General features: G+C 40.7%; 1 protein-coding gene across 1 annotated transcript; it reads right to left on the reverse strand.

Moving 5' to 3' along the window:
- Nucleotides 1-6,347: 6,347 nt before the first annotated feature.
- barx2 (BARX homeobox 2) lies at nt 6,348-16,217 on the reverse strand (the record flags this gene model as incomplete). The annotated part of the gene is made up of 4 exons (XM_083984663.1): nt 6,348-6,635; nt 7,634-7,718; nt 10,454-10,769; nt 16,031-16,217. The coding sequence occupies 4 exons, from the start codon at nt 16,215-16,217 to the stop codon at nt 6,348-6,350; spliced, it is 876 nt and encodes a 291-aa protein (XP_083840789.1).
- Nucleotides 16,218-18,119: the final 1,902 nt, after the last annotated feature.

Here is an 18,119-nt window from a genome sequence, read left to right on the forward strand (position 1 = left end):
CCTTGTCTCATTTTGGATTTTTCTATTCAGTCGGTGCAGTTTGTTTGCCATTTTTTATGAATAAAATATTTTCTGGAAGCACAGGTATACTGTAGTTTTAAGACTGAAGAACAACAAATACAAAGAGTGCAAATTCCAAGTTTCCAGTTTTCAGTCATTTATTTGGTCTTTTTTATATATATACTGTAAATGTGTTTAAGTCAAATTTTCCTTCTTGGATTTTTGTTAGTTTAAGTCAGTGAGGTGTTGGTCTGTTATACATTTTAAAAAAATGTTTTAATCATTTTTATGCATTTTTAGTCTACAGTTGTCATATACATATCCTGACCAAAGTCCAAGGGACCGAAACGTTGTGCTTTTATTAAAACTACAATGCAAGTTAAGCCAGTGTGCAGGAGCTTCCTTTGCAGTTGTCACCATCTTTAAATTCACTTACCATAATTGTAGGTGTCACTTGCAAAGTTTCTGTTGTCAAAAAAGGAAAGGAAAGAAAATGCTTCCATTACTGTAACTGGTTTGGGGGTTAATAAACAAGACTGGCAGAGGGTGGTGCTATAGGCTACAATATGCATGGCTGTAATGAGTAGAAGAAGAGGTTGTGAACAGGAAGTTGTTTGGTAACTGCCAAAGAACCTGAAGCAGAAACAAACCCAGTTGTTGTAATTTCTAATTATTCATTCATGCCAGCTCGTATTGATCATAATTCATGCCGCAGGCAAAGACAAAGGTGTAAAATTATTCTTTTGCGTGCAGCAAGGACACAGAGAGCTGCTTTGCTTGCCATGAGAGTTAAATGTTCCCTACATCTGAACTTTAGAAATGGTGGTTGCATAATTTCTCCCATTTATTTGAACAGGTTGTGAAAAACTAAAATACTTTGAGATTGGATGAGTTTTGTAATTCATCACAATGAATGAACATAAACTTCTGTTAGTTTTTTTTAAATATTTTTTACACTGTCAATCTGTATTTAAAATGCATTGCCCCAGACTCAGTAGATTCAATAAATAAAAACATATATCCAAGTGTAATATTCAGTTTCCAAAATCTGTTATGGGATTTCATGTCGAATGAAAATAGAAATAACTCAGTGGCTGCATAAAATGACAGAAAATGCACCCAGAACTGAAACTTTTCATGCATCTGGATGTAAAGTCTTGACCTTTGGGAACAACGTAGGTTATCATAGATAAAACATGAACAAGCTGAGTTCGCTGAATGAAGACCATGAGGGTTAGTAAGTGGAACTTGAAGCAGTGACATGTAATTGGCAATAATAAGCAAGATGTGAAGTATACCTGATTTGCATTTAAGGAGCTAGAGTATGCAAACAAACCAGCATGGTGCTCAAAATCCATATAAAAATGGGCTGCTACCAGTGTAGGGGGTAAGTCATTAGCGACAGTGATCTTCATGGAGGTCTGGAGGGGGTTTGGGGGAGTCTGCAGTGATTTGGACATAGCAGCACACAGTAGCTCCTGGGTAAAAAACAACTGACAGGTCTATTACCGCCCATCTCCTCAGCAGGCGGATATACACCCCTGAGCCAGTGATCATGACTTCCATAACAAGCCCTTCAATATGCCTGCAGCAAAAACATGCATGCAACACACACACACACATATGCTCACTGGTTGATTTATGAGCTTGAGAGCCTTGAGGTGGGAGTCAGCGTCGTCGTCTCCCAGACATGCTGACCAGAGTATGAGCTATCGAGAGAAGACAGGGAGGCGGGCAGCACTGTAATTAACACACTAAATAAATTAGACTGAAACATCCCACAGTACATCAGCAGGGGATGCACTGAGAAATGATTTGAGCACTTAGTGCTAAAGCATCTGTGTTAAGGGATGATTGTGTAAATGACGGAAGTGATTCCAAAGTAAACCTGATTCATAAGATCCTGGCAATGCATGAATGCTTCTTTTCTTTCTTACCCATTTAGAAATTTATACTCCAGATGCTTTTTGTTACAAAAACAAAAAACATCCAGTCATTATCAAAACTGCCCGGCGTGCACTGACATGTGAAATAAATCATTTTTTGAAAGCAATACTTATTTTGGGGGGTAGGATGTTACACTACACTCTGCACTCTTAACTACTTTTATATTTGTCTATTGTATTTGTTTTTACAAGACCGAAATAAACACACTAAACTAAACTAAACGTAGATATCAAACAAAACTGATATGGTTCATTGACGTCCATGCATCTGAGGTACATCTGAGATCTGTGGAAATCAATGAGCCTCTTTATATCTAATGGTAGTGACCTCTAGTGGGCAGTAGATGCTGCTTTTGTGTTTGAAGTTGTGGTTTAAAAATTGATTTTAGTATTAGAAAAACTTCAACAGCTTAAAAAAAGCAGTGAGATGATAAAGGAAACCCTCATCAAATACAAAGAACGTAGGCTGAGTGTAGTGTCACAGCAGTTTGCTCTTCATTGAACGAATGAGTCACAGTGTGGTGCAGCAGAGTTGTCAGGGATAAGAGCAGAATTGGCTCAATACATGAAAATGGAGATAGAAGGGATTCCCCTCTCCAGGTTTAAGGCCATGGACAACAGCACTGCATGAACAAGTGCTGCCTGCTCAGTCATTTGAATGGGACAACGTCCCCAGAGTTGTTAAATCCTCTCTCGCTGTTGAGCAGTGTTATCACTCACTAGGCTTCAGAGACAAAGCGCTACACACTACAAGCTTGAACTAACAAGGTCTTGACCACTTTTAGTATCTGTATTCTACTGTAAGAGTTTCTTCATTAGATCTAAATCAAGTTGTGATGCAGATGCAGATTTAAAGCATTGTTGTTGTTTTTTTGTTGAGGTTCAATGTCGAAACAACAAATAATTTTGCATGTGTGATTCATTTGTATTGTTTTCATATATTCATCTGAGTTCATGTGCAATTTCCTCAACAGATGAATAACAGCAACAGTGACAGTCAGTCATGTCTTCCCCGTGCACCTCAGAGCCAATTCCGATGATGACCGCCTCTCTTCCACTGTAGTGGAGGACAATGGGGAGCATTGTGTGCATTTCGCAGAAAGCATCCACCTTTATTGACTTTAGGTAAGCCCGGCTGTTGCTCCTGCACTCAACATTTAGAGATAACTTCCTCTGTCATAACACAAATGACTGTGAGACACTGTGAGCTACGCCCACTCCCCCTCTCCCCCATCAGCCCCTGCTAATTACCTGAGCGTACGCTAAGCTGACAGGTGAAGGTGCGCGATGTGTGTCTTGGTGGGTGGGGTGCGGGGGGTCGGAGGGGTGTGCGGGGTGAAAGAGGCTGGCTAGGCCTGACACCACTCCACTGCTCTGACCTACAGCTGAACTTGGACCTGTGAGAAAATAACAGGTTCTCCAATTAGGCCGCCAGTGTCTCACCGCAGGGCTGTTTCTGGAAGTCCTCCTTACCTTGCCACACAACAATTAGCCTGCAGTGGTTCACCAGCCTGTGGAGACTTGCAAAGTGCAGCTCCTTGCAGACCTGCCAGCCAGAGCCTCTCTTTTCACAAGGATGTTTAAAAGCAAAGTGTTTGTGCTCGATCCCTGGAATTCATACAGATACACTGCTGTACGTGCTTTAGAGGTGTTTGTTTTCTAGTCTTCAACCAGGTGGAAAAGCTGAGGTGAGGCTAAATAAAGCCCGAGTTGGCTCAGTCAATCAAACATTGGTACAATCCAAACAAAAACTACGGTTCGTGTGAACAGTTGATTGAGAAAAATCAAAAAGCTGTTTTCCTCGTCCCTTTGATCAGCCATTTGGAAGTAATGGTTCAGTATCGTTTAAACAATGACAAAACCGAAAGTAGCGTCTGACTGTCAGAACTCATTAATACGCTTGGCTAACAACAAAACGTTCCTACAGCACTGACTGCAGACTTGTAATTGGTTTCATTAGAAGAAGAAAATTTGTCTCTAAAATATTTTTTCTGTTGGTTTTGACAGTTGGTTTTGCCCTCATTCACATTCTGTTATGACTGTTTGTTCCTGACTGCATGGGTCCACATTAATCGCATTCAGTAATTATGATTTTTAAACATAATCATGATAATTAGTTTTTAAAAAAGACAATAATAATACAATGATTTTATAATTATGAAAATTTAAACTAGAACTATGCCTAATAATGCTAAGATAAAAATGATAAGAAAATAATTTGGAAATATTTTTTAAAGATAAAGAAATTATTTATTTCAAGTATCTGACTAGCATATAGCAGAAAATATTGTATGAAATTTCTGACTTCAACTTAATAATAAAACACGTTACACAAAGGTGAAATGTTTGATCACACGTCCAACAAGTGCTTGGGTTTCTGCACACACATGTGTAGCATACTGGGAGTGTTTACACAAGGCGTTAAAGTGCAGTACACATCACTCAATGCTAACCTCTGCTGTTTGCTTTAGAAATCATCCATGTCCGGTATCAGGCACTAAAAATACACTTTAGACTGCTCCTCTCTCGCTCGGGGTCACCGAGGAGCCCTTAGGTGCACTGCGGGCCCTCTTGTTTGCTGTACAGATAAAGATGATAAATGTCACAACATGGGGTGCTTAAATGCTTTGTTCTCTTGAATGTGATTTATGGTGAACTTTGACTATGACTAATACATCTTCAAAAGCTTCCTCAGTAATGGATCCGCCTGAACTTCAACCTGCCAGAGCTACTGTAACTGTTTGATTTACACACATTTAGCATGACTTGACAGTGCATCCCAGAGTTATCCGCACGGTCATGTAATGAAGATCCTGTAGGCAGCTTTAATTTGTTATTGAACTGTTTTCATCAGATAGGCACACCAAAATAAACACCTAAAAATAGTTTGTGGAGTTTCTGGTTACATATGCAAAGCATGCTAAAGCAGCCGCAGCGTTAGTTCATTGCAGATACGAAGTTTGAGGTTTAATCCTCACTCACTGAGGTGGAGCAGTAAAACAGCTCCACCTCACCTCCAACACAATCAACAAGACTTAAATGATAGCTATTTTATTAAGTGTATTTAAATACATAAACACGCACTTGTATATGGTAAAAATCATTTTACACAAACCTAAAAAAAAAACAAGCAAACAAGCTTACCAATCAAGCATTATTTACATCAGAAAAATACTGCACTTTTCATATGGAACAATAACAAATAAAAATAAATCTGTATAATTCAAAAAAGTGAAACTCTTTAAAATTACAAATCTTTGCAAGGAAAGAGAGAGGAGTTTGAAGTTTATAGAGGAGTCAGTGACAGGCAGTTGAAGACAGTGTTATGTTAATGCAGGTCTAACATACTGATTGGGGTACTCATGCAAAGCCTGCAAGCTGAAAATGTCTGAGATTTTAAATGTTCAGCATCTCTGGCACAGGCAGTGATTTATTCCTTCTGAGAATCTGTGACAGCTTAAGAGTCTTAGTGGAACTCGTGGCAGGAAGCAGAGTTGTCCAGACTCAGGTAAGAAAAAGAAAAAAAGATAAGGGACGGCTGTAACATTATACATACAAACTATTATAATCCAATTTAAAACAGCAGTTAAAAATACTGTTTTACATATATATCTGAAAGATCATATATTTTATACTTTATACATATTTCTACAGTATGATACAGTGTATGGCTTGGCAGAAATATTGATTTTCAGGTTGGAAAAAAAAAACACAAGCATTACTGAGCAAATAAAGAACACGTTTGTGCCTTAAAGCTGTACAGAACACCTCCAATCTAAACTTTACAACTCTTTCTCCAAAAACAGCACTTGTAATCAAAAATCACTGTAAAAAATATACTTGCATTTTAAAGTTATTTTTTTTATCAACACTTTAAAAGCTTTCCTCTGAGACCAACAAGGCACTGTAGCCATTTAATATTATAGTTTTTGGCAGTGAGGAGTGACTTATGATACATAAATACATAGAGACACTACAGTAAGGCAAGGTTTGATATTTTGGCACATGCATGTGAGGCAGCTTTGAGGATCAGAGGTGTGTGTGATCTTTCACGGTTGAAACGAACAACGAGTAGATGTTGTGACACATGTCACTGTGTTGTGATTAAGGCTTGACTGACCTGTTTGGATCTGACAGATTTACACTCCTTATACTGTGGACCAAAGGCCAAAGCTTTATCGGTACAATCAGTGTTGTTTGCTCTTTGTATGGTACATTTTCCTGTACATACAAAATAAAAGGCTACATTAGGTAACGATTGGATACCACCGATATGTTTCCAGTCAAATCCCTAAAGCAAATGGCTCTAAACACCACACAGGTTTTTTTTTTTTTTTACAGTGATCCTGAGGCACTATTTGTTTTCAGCTTGTCATTAGTCTTTGGTTGCTTTGTTCTCACTTAGCTGGCTGCTTGAGTCTCTGACTGCATCAGGAGCGGCAGCTCTCGCTCGGATTCTTCCATCGCTCTGGCGAGATTGTGAGTTTCTGAACTGAGATCTTGAGGCTCCAGCTGAGACGCGTCTCCTCCGTGAGCCAGTGCCGCTTCCTCGGCCACCCTCCTCATCCTCTCCTCCTCCTCCATCTTCATCCTTCGCTCCTCAGCCTCTATTTCCTCTGTGGTGGGAATGGAGTTCTTCTTGGGCCTACCCTTGGGCTTCGTCGGGGCCTCGTGACCTCCTTTGAGCACCTAGGACAACACGTAGACAACCTCAGTGGACCTGGTAATAAATGGCAGCAGCAGTTGAAGGCAACACTTGCTATTATGGTAATTAACAGAAGACATATTGCTGCTGGCTGCCCCTTGTGCACTCATTTATCTTTAACGATTTCAGCCCTTTTTTGTTCTCTGAGCTGTTGACCCCCCGACAAAAGTGTTTGCTCTCGCTGCCGTCATCATCGGTCACACCTCACACCACACTTTGTCTTTCCTCACCCTGTTGCCACCTTCCATTTGCTTCGCTCACTTTTACAGTGCAAGCCAACATGTGCAACAGTTGGTTCGGAGTAAAATTAAAACCATACGTTAGGAAGAAAAAGTGCTCTATTCCTGAAAATTTCAAACGCAAATAATGAAAAAATGACTATTAAATAAAGAAATGATTTAAAAGGCATTTATTAATTTTCTCATACTCCTTTGACGTACGGACTAAATTAAAGTCATGAACAGACAGACAGACTGTCTCGGTCTTTTTGCTGTATGTTGTTCAAGCTTCTTTTTTTTAATTCTCTCATTTAATATTTCCATGGCTGTCATGGCCCTCGAGCACCTCTCACATTCGCCTGCTTTTCCTCAGGAAGATCATATTGAGCATCTACACTGATGACATGTGGTTGCCAACTGTGCTAGTAATATTTTCCAATTAGTTTGTGTCCTCTGCTGTTTTTGCCTGCTAATTTCTATGGAGTGAATTCTTCTTTTTCTTCTTCTGGTTAACATATTGGGGAATTAAATCTGCAACACAGCAGAGCAGGCAGCCTTATGTGGCAGTTTCAGGGACACATATTATGCTAATGATCAGATTTCACAGACCCGCGTCTTCTCATGAACAGGTGGTGTTCATCAAGGTGAGCCAAGCTGTTCATGAGAAGTTTGTGCAGTGAGGAGGGTTCTGTGAATCCTGATGAGTCAATCTCACAGCAAAGAGTAACAGGTTGAGAATAAGAACAAGACAAGACTCTGCTTACCATTTTCTTCCACTTCATACGCCTGTTTTGGTACCACGTCTTCACCTGGAGCTGTGTGAGACCTAGTGACTGGGCCAGGTCTAATCTGCAGAATCACACAAACAAAACAAGCTGCACTTCAGATGGATATTTCATACACTTTGCATGCATAGTAGTCACATGCTTTTATATTGGCACCAAGTATTACTTTCCGCCATACAGTAACACACATTTTTTGCCTGTGCGTTGCCAGTATTGTAATCTTAAACACAGAATAACCAAACCTCTGCTAGACCCTTAACTCTGTCTTTGAATCTGACATCAAAGTTGGTTTGCTGTTAGGTCAAGTCTGACACTGTACACCTGCAGCTTAGGAAGCAGTGTTTGAAACATCCGTACCGAGGTCAGTAACCCAATCACCACACTTGTAGCTGGATGATTGGGGCTTTCGGAGAAAATTCTGAATGCATCCACCACATGTGTTGATCCATGACTAATAGGGCTATTGGTTGGTGCGAAATGTGAAACCTCAGGAAGGGACAGATAAAGTGAGCAAGGCATTCATTTGTAAAGGAAAGGAGAAGCTATCAGGTTGTTTTTTTTTTGTAAATGAGATTTCCTCTGCCCTGCTCTTCTTAAAGTCTTTACCAGTCAGATGAAGGGTTTCTCATCCCCGCCAGCCCCCCCAGTGAGAGGAACTGTGTTTCATTTTGTGGTGAGAGTGGAAGCCGAGACAGAGAAAAGGAGAGAACAGAATTGAAAAAGCAGAGCAACAACAAATCCCTGAGATTCATGGGATCTTCTACATAATCTTACACCTTACAAAAAGACCTGAGTGAGTGTGTCTGTGTGTTTCTGTGGATGTGTGGGAGTTAAAAAAAAACAGACATACAGGCAGTCAACAATCTTTACTATCATACTGTATCATACTTGTCTATAGCAGGACAATGACTGGAGGCAACGAAAAGTAATTGTAGAAGGAAAATAACACCCCCCTTATTTATGGTTATTACACAAATGAATAGGAACAGCATTCGAGGCACTCCCTCTAGGCTACTGCATGGCCGCCATTTTGTTCCATTCTCACACCTTGATGTGAGAAACTTGGGTGTAACTAAATACCTTTTGTCAATGATTAGGATGATGATGTTGATTATGATGATGATGATAATGATGATGACAGTGAGGATGATTAAATCTCTTATTATTATTATTATTATTGGCAGATGCGTAAAATCATTATTGGTCTATGGTATAAATAATTTAAAGTCTTTATCCAGGATCATTTTGGTTTTGATTCTTCCTGCCCCCAACACACACAGTCTCACTTTAAAACCGCAGGGTTTACATGCCAAGAAAAGGAAGAGAAAAGTGAAGTTGTCTTTGGATCATAACAAACCAAAGTGGGGAGCACGCCACACCTTTGATGTGGGGGTTTAAAAGGGGATTTTCTGTGTTGATGTTTTTCCACAAGCAGGGTATTTAATTAATTTTCAACACTGTGTTAGAATCAGATATTTTGACAGGACGCAGTATTTTGGCACAGCCATCCACACGAGTGGTTGGTTTTGATCACTGAGTTTAAGATGAGGCATGGCGCCTCTCCAACAGCCCCAGGCAACCCAAGCCATATTTAATAATGCATCGTGGGAGTTTTCCCTACGGACGGGATGTAAATGGAATGACAAATAAATCTGGTTTATTCCAAATATGCTAATGTCTTCTCAGATTAGATGTGGTAAGCAGATACACTGCAAAATGGATACAATGTTAGAGACGTCTGTGTGGAAAGCAGAGCTTTTTTGCATGTCTAAACACACTGTACATGAAGCCAGTTATTTATGTTTTTAATCACCACTGATTTACTCTCCCGTGTCTGCATAGATGAGAAACGTGGGTGGAGTGTACAAACACAGCCAGTCTCTACCTGATGCAAAGGTTCACAAGCAGTTTGAAATTCCTACTGCGCATGTGAAGTGAAGCTTTTTACAACATTTATGGTTCAATACTGTTCGTGAGTTATAATGGAAAAGTAGCCTGCAGGCCAAATATAAAAGTGAGGCGCACAATAAAAGTGGAAAATATGGTCTAACCCCATGTCAGGTCCCAAAAATGACCCACAAAATGGAACTAAAGACAGCGATATTAATATGTAGATTACTTCATCTCATTGTAGAAAGCTAAATGTACTTTATATACACCTGCACATGTGTGAAATGATTGGCAGTAAATCAATGTAATACATTCCTGTGTGCTTGTGTTGGCCACCATCCCCGTTTTCTTGAATAAGGCAGTGTTTCTTTGTTGGGGCTTTTTTCACTGGTCGAGAGCTCGGGGTTAAAACGTTACTCCTGTCTCAACTAGAATGCCCTGAGGTAATGCCTTGGCTTAGACAAATTCACATTACAGAGACATTCCCCACAGGATAAATCAAAGATTATGATGTTAGGTTAGCCACCTCTTGATAATTGCACTTGTGGCTTTGTGAATGTGTGGGAGTGCGTGCACTCTACTTTTATAACTCACTCTTTGCCAGGTATGCAGATTATCAAAATGTCACAGTTGAGTGACACTTATATGACTCTGGTAGCTTTCGGCCTGAAATTTAATAACTGTGATGTAAGTTAGCTTTAACACATCAGGGGTTTACTTTCTTGAATGTAACTCACAAAGTCATTTTATGTGGCTTTGAGGGTAGTGTCGTCATGGTTGATTAATTGCCATTTTTTATTTGTGTGTTCTTTCAGGTTTCCCATCTGCATGTGAAACCCAGATCTACCTAATCCAATCTGGTCTAACAGAATCTGTCCAATCAGATGTGAGACTCTGCACTGGACTGACCTGTCTGGTGTGGACAGGTACTTCTGCTTCTGGAACTTCTTCTCCAGGCCCATCAGCTGCAGCTCGGTGAAGATGGTGCGACTGCGGCGTGGCTTCTTCAGGCGTGGCGTGCTGTGCTCTGTTTCCGACTCGCTGCTGATGCTGAGGGGCGTCTGGCTGGGCGAGGGCTCCGAGCCTCTGGGATGCTGCGGGGAGAGCAAGGACAGGTGCGAGGGGACCCCGCCCGGGGACGACGGCTGAGGGAGGTGGGGGGGTAGGTTGGGAGGCTGCCGCGTGATCACTGAGAGGAGCGGGTAGGCACGTAGTGACGAGGAGCCTGGAAGAGCGGAGACAGTGCGTCAGATGACAGAAACAGAAAGAAATGCATTAAGAGACGGTCCTGGGGAAAAAAAAGGAGAAAGATTAGAGCTCCTTTTGAATCATTGTCTCCTCGGCCACCTCGGTTGTACCACTCTCAACCACCTGTAATCGCTGAGACAGTGTTTGCTGTGAAAAGTGTTATGCTTTTGACCTCCTCCATGTAGAGGGCTGTGATCTTGATGACGCAGGCTGTGTTTTACTCTGCTCCTCTGAACTCTCCAAATGAATGATTATTTTTCAGAGGTTGTTAAATGCTAACCGGCTTCCCATCACGAAACCACAAGCACACACTGAGCCTGACAGCATGATGTACAAGCACGCACACACACGGAGACGCATTCAGACACAGACTGAGCTGTAATAAAATCCAAAAAACTAAATCAAAGTAATAAACTTTTTTTCCCCCTCTCTTACAAGCTCTCTTGCTGTTGCACGTGCGCACAGTCGGAATACAACACACACACACACGAACACACACACACATTTTTGCTCTTTATCAGTGCAGACAGAAGCAGCAAGACGCCAGAATCAATAAAAACTAACACTTGTCTGGAGCCGAGGCGGGAGGGAAGGAGACCAGAAGGTTGGCCGAGAGGATGCAGTGGGTCAAACAGAGTGAATAAAATACCTGCCAGAAAAATCCTTAAAGCTTCAAATATAAAACCAATCCCTAAACCAAAATTTACAAGCAAACTGAGCACAGCACAGTCTATAATGCACGGGCTGATAAGGCGCAGCAGAGAGGACGTGGGGGGGGGTTTTAGGAGTAGAGGAGGAAGATATAGAGGGAGATAAAAGGCTGCAATGGAGCAGAGAAAATAGCAGGTTGTCTCACACCAACACACAAAGCGTGTGTGTTCCAGGGCGTCTGTGGTGGAGCTGTCTTCTCAATCTCCTCATCGGCTACAACACGTATGCATGGACAAACACATACACACACTAATGCCAATAGGAGACAAAGTCAGACCCTGACTTCGATTTTTTGTTGTTGTTGTTGTTGTTGTTGGTGGTGGTGGTATTCTTGTTTCCTGTCAATTACAGCAGTTGTAGGTTTTTTTTCCTGAAAGGCATTCAGACGATCTGGACTTTACAGAGAGAACAACACCCAAAAATGAAGTGAAACGCGTTAACTTGTCGAACTTGATGGTACAGTAATACATATACATAAACTGTGTACAAATACACCATAAACCCCATTATTCGTTTTAAGTCAAGCATAAGGAGTTTAAGTGCTGCATAAGCAGGAACAGTTGCTCTATACACAGCCACACACACACACACACACACACACCAGACACTGCCTTGGGCTCATCATGACATCATAGTAAGGCGCTGAGGTCATCACTAATCCTCCAGCATTAGATTGCTGCTGTTGCAACAGGTCTAGACAAGAATCTCTCTTTTTCTCTTGTTGTGCGCTCTCTCATACCTTTCCATTAATATTGCTCTTGAGTTTTTCTCTCTGTAAAATCTGATCTGTATCATTGTGAGCCTTGCCGATGTCAACAAATCACCACCTTTAATGTTTTTGTTCCCTTATAGGAGGAATTTTGCATGAACATTTATGCAGTTATAATTCATGTAATGGTACAAAGGGGAAGTGAAAGTATCACTCATCTCATTTTGAATGAGAGGAGAAAAAAAAATCTCAGTTTGTCTTCGGGACTGTCAGGAAATCTCTTGTCAACAAAGAGCTTCAAGTTGTCTCCGGACAGTCGCTGAGAGCGAGTGCAAGAGAGAGAAAGAAAGAGAGAGAGCGAGCTAAGAGGGAAATGTCAGCCCTCGTGGTGACTTTCCACTGACAGCAAAGCCGTGGCTCTGACATGTTGTTGACAAGTGCCAGTGTCCTGTCAGTAGTCTACAAATAAACTTTTTGAGTAACTGCAAGAGCGCAACTCAGGCCCATGCAAAAGCACACTGATACTCTTGATAATCACAGTCGGAATGCCGGGACTGGCACAAGTGCTTCTGGTAACAATTACAGAAGACATACCTGCTAAGAATAGATTAAGACGAGCTCTTTGTTAAGCATTCCTTTTAATTCCAACAATCTATTCTATTGATAACGCCGTAATCCTTATCAAATGATCCACATTTTTGAACATTCTATCTGTATTTTATATTCGGAGAAAGATATTTTCTGCATGACCCAGAGTACCAATGCAGCAACTTTTAGACGGTGTCCTGCATCCAATCATCAACATCTGCAGCTCTTCTATCATGCTTTCTTTTTCGGTAACAAGCCGATGATGAGTCACTGTTAAGTTATGAAAACTGTACTTGAACTTTTGTCACGTTTTTCGTATGAAGTGCCTGACGACACCTAGAGACAATTAATTAAACAGGTTAATTTTTTGGCCTTACCCTTTGATCTCTAATAAAACAATGTGATAGTGGGAGCGGCAACATGCCATGTAGCTTCTTTATCTGTAGGTACTAACTCATTACTTTAATTAGAGGCATTCTCCTTCAGGACATGGCAGATAAGAGCAATGTAATGTTTACTGCTAACAAATCAAGAGCATGTTGTTGATTATGATAGACAATAGTTTCCTGGAGCTGGGCTTCTAGTGAGAGGCATTACATTAAGCATAAGCGTTAACTATTTAATGTGAAACCTGATCCATGCAGGTCGAGCTGTGGCAGCTGAAATCAGCCTGCAGCATGGACTGCTTTTAGAACTGATTTATTACAGATTCTTTGTCACAACAGAACCATCTGATGGCAGTGGTTGTGTGGAAATCAGAAGATGTCAAGCATTATCCTTTGCTGGAGATGGAAGATGTGTACAGATTTTGTCTTTGAGTGTGTGTGTGTGTACTTGCCTGTGTATATGTGTGTGTGTGTTGACAGAGGCGTAATCAACCTTTTCAAGGCGGCTTTATTCTTAATGGGAGACTTTATTGTGTTCAGCAGATTAGGTTTAAGATGCCGATGAAAACCCTTTTTGCTCACTTGGATTTCTTCTATAAGCCCTGAGCCAGTACCAAACCAGTAAGCAGCAGCCCTCCGGCTGCACACACTCCTACTTCTTTTCTGTTTTGTTTTTATTTTTCATCATGCTGTCAAGTGAGATTATACCTCGGTTGATCTTAATCTCTCTACCCCTTCCAGTGAACACCACTAAAAGCCCTGCCCTGGGTCCTGCTGAGAGACATGACTCCAAATGAAATATTGTAACCTGCCATTACGTCGTTCAGTGTTCAGCACCGGTTTGAGCTCATTGTCTCTGATCCTGCTGTAACTGACAAGGAATCAACTCCATGAGTATTAACCACTTTTAACGGATAAAATTAAAGGTATATATTTCAAGTGGCATTAATAAGAATGGGGTGATGGGGTGGGTGGGAGAGATTTTAAAAACCTGACAGGGAAAAATGCAGGAAGAACATTAAGCTAGTATGTTTGAGTGGCATATAAACAACACAAAACCAACAATTAAGTTGTTATCGACTCCCTCACACAACATTATTGGCATTGCTGTCTTTTAGCGGCCTCCGCTGGTAGCACGTGGTTACAACATCCCTCCTTTTGCAAAATGAAGAATTAAGTCAACTTTCATTGTTAAGGAACCGCACAGGGGGCCAAATGCCTCTCTTCGGCCCAGGACCTGTAAGCCTGCCAGCTTCTATATCAAGCTCTAAAAGCCATTGATGTTGGAGAATATACTGTATCTCACACCCCCGCTGCTACAAATAAGTGGTGGGCACAGTGTTCTGATATGCAGGGCGGGTTACTCTATCCATCCGAACGGAGGGGTGCCAAAGCCCAGTCATAGTGCCCTCTAGCATACACCAATCCATATCAGAGGGATGAGGGAATCGCTCTGCCTATTTTTAGCCACCCACCACTGTCATCATCAAATTGCAGTGGCTATTATTTCAGACTTTAGAGCAATTATCCTAATGGTTACTAGAGTGTGCAGTAGCCCTTGAGTTGTTTGGATTTATCTGGAATTACAATTAAGAGTCAGTCAAGAGGTTCTGTTTTGACAAGATAACATGTGCTGCGCCAGCTGAGCTTTGTTATACTATTTTGGCGATAAAAGTACAAGACACATTATCTGTATAGATATAGATCATTATAAACACCGGTCTGAAAAGGAAATGAGAGAAAGTGCTGCATGAAATGTAAAAGTTCTGATTCACATCAAAATATTTCTCTTCTCAAAATAAATACTGATTTAAGTCGGTTTTTTTTGTTGACGCCCTAAATGATAGGCGTTAAAGATACACCAGTGTGCAGCCATATCTATCTTTAAGTGTTTTTATACAGTTATAGAACTGACTCTACTGGTTAAGTCAACATTTCTTGTTGCCAGTTCTGAGTCACATACTTCTCAGTGACATTAGAACACCAACAAGACACAATCCTCACATCTTCAAATGTCCAGCAGCGGCAAAACACATTAGAAGAGGTCTCTGATTTATCAGAGCGAGCATATTAATCAAAGCAAATTATATCAAATAGATTAAAGGTTATAGTTCAACAAGGGGCATGTGAAGAGAGGCTTGACTTTATCTTACCATCTAGCCTACTGCCTCTTCATTGACTTTTATGTGGAACTACACCTTATCAGCTCAGTCATTTATCATCAAGCCCTTAAGCATCACTGACATTCACTGACTGTGATTTTCAACACTAAACACTTAAGCTGGTGTGATTTCTGAAGACAAGAGTGGGGAAGGTGAAGTCGCTGGAGTAGCTTAAATCATTTTTAAGACAGTGTGATTAAATTTAAAAGATAAACTTTAAATAATTCATTAAAAAATGATGCCAACCCCCATGATAAATTAACCAGAGGCTGCATCATAATCGGTACAAATTTTAATATCTTCATTTGCGCAATTAATGTTCTTCTCAAAAATCACAACCTAGTGACCCCACGCAAACATTATAACCAGCATAACCTAACACGCACTCCAGTGCGAACGTCTAATATACATTTCACTAATAGGAGATCTTTTTCATGCAAACCATATTTCAAAATATAAAAACAATGAAATGTATATCAAAGTAAAACTGGCCTAATGCGCAAAATGTACTAACCAACTTCCATGCGTAAAAGTGACATTTCAATTCTCCAGAAATCTACAAGTATATTAATAATCACCTCTCTTTTTTCCTCTTTCTCTATCTCTCTCATTTTAATATATATATATGTCCTAATTAGTTAAATGTGGCCTATATGCATATTAATTATGACAGTCCTCTTACCCGAACACGAATGAAGAGGCTTCGGCCGAACAACGAGTGAGGGGCACACAGAGTAGAGGGAAAGTTTCTCAAAATAATCACAAGTCTCCTTGGAGAGAATCTCGTCAATCATGAAAGTCTTGTAGCGCCGCCTGGCAGCCTTCAGCTGACCCGGGGAGGAGAGCCTCAACTCAGCCTGACAGTGCATGGTGTGTCCCCGTGCGCCGTGCGCTACCTTCGCTGCACAAGGTCTCTGTTCGGTAATATTGAAGCGTATATGCAGGTTGAACCGCGCGGAAGAGGCGACTACTGGAGTTCACGCGTTTAAAAAACTCATTGTTTATCTTTCAAAACGCAGCTCTGCTCTCCCTCTCCCTCAGGTGTCGCGGTGAAGTGCAGCAGTAGCCTTCAACTTGAGCTGCGCAGCGCGCCACGGTAGGAATGAACTGACGACGACGTGTGCTCACACCCACTGCTATATAAACCATCCCTGAACACATCTCTGCTGCTCCATCTATGCCCGCTCTCTCTCTCTCTCTCTCTCTCTCTCTCTCTCTCTCTCTCTCTCTCTCTCCCTCTCTCTCTCTCTCTGACAAATACATTTATGTACTGTAGCTACATGAACACGGCCACCTCCCAGAGAGCCTACCCCCCTACCACCCAAAAAAAAAAAACGTCTCTATGATGTCATTTTAGTTCATACAACTAGTGAATTCAGTTTGTGAATGAGAATTTTGATGAGAATTCGGGGATATTTTCGGAAAAAAAATTACTATTGTAAAGGGGGCAACAATGTCTGTCTAAAATGTAATATTTTTTATCATCAAGTATAGGCTGAGTCAAATTAAAAAAAGAAACTAACAATATGCATTTTATTTTATTCAAAAGTTCTATCTGAATAATTTTGTATTCATATTATCATATAATAAAGCCGAATACCTTATGTTCAAACTTCTTTATTTCCGTCCAGGCTTTGGTCAGTGTGCAATCTAATGCATTTCATATTCTAACTTTAAACACAGCAGGAGTAAAAGAAAAAAAACGTTTCTTTCTTTCTTTCTTTCTTTCTTTCTTTCTTTCTTTTCTCTTCTCCTTCGAGGACAGAAAGAGTTTTAGATTAGCTACAAGACAACTATATTGTTATTAATAGTATTATCATAATTTTCAACATAATAATAAATAAATGATAATAGTACAATCGTATTAATAATAGGCACGTTAGATCTTGTCGAAAGGAAAACACCAACATTAGGTTATAAATTACCCACTCCTAAAGGAGCCAACTGTCAGGATTCAGGGCTGCGGTTAAAGGCCAAGTCATGTTCCTCACCGATTTGCCAGGCAACCTGACACAGGTGTTATTTATTATTAATCACTAATTGTCTACGTCTGCACCCGGCACGAAGTCACGTCGAAATAAAAGTGAGAAGCGGACTTCTGACGACGTATTTCAAATCAACCGCCGCCAAAAACCAGCGCGAGCGCCTCTAATTCCTCCAACAGCTTCTGGTGCGAGCGCAACACGGGTTTTGACCATGATTCGACTCTGAAATGTGTTTGTCAGTCAGATCAAATAGACTGGAAGAAAAACGGGATATCAGTGTCGGCCAGTGTCTGATGAGTCTGACATTAATGTGAGGAAATAACTCACATACCATCACGTTCAATTCAGTTTGACAGGCTGAATCTCTCCATATGCTTCACCCCTCACCAACACTTCGTTTAATTTTCTCATTGTTTTATTTTTCTATAAATCCGCCTGTTTGTGGCGTTTATAGGGCAATAAAATTACGTTTTAGTTATTTTACTTCTCTCATAAGACCTCTGTCAGATATTGCAGATTTGAGAATTTATATGTTATTCATTTGAAAGAAGGGGGGGGCTAATAAAACTAGTTTGGTGTATTTTTTAGTTTAATTTATGTTGTCATTTAACTGAAGGCGTGTTAGCCAATATGAAGAAAATCCGGTGCAGGTAGAGTTTCTAGTCTAAACTTTGAAACGTCGGTGTGCTGAAGGGGGAAACGACTATCATCACAAGAATTGGAAATAAATTTAACTCGCTGGCGGCTTGTGGCTGTCGAAGGCGCCGTGTTCAAAGTGTGGAGGAG

The sequence above is a fragment of the Trachurus trachurus genome, assembly GCF_905171665.1.
Source record: "Trachurus trachurus genome assembly, chromosome: 13".
Lineage (NCBI taxonomy): Eukaryota > Metazoa > Chordata > Actinopteri > Carangiformes > Carangidae > Trachurus > Trachurus trachurus.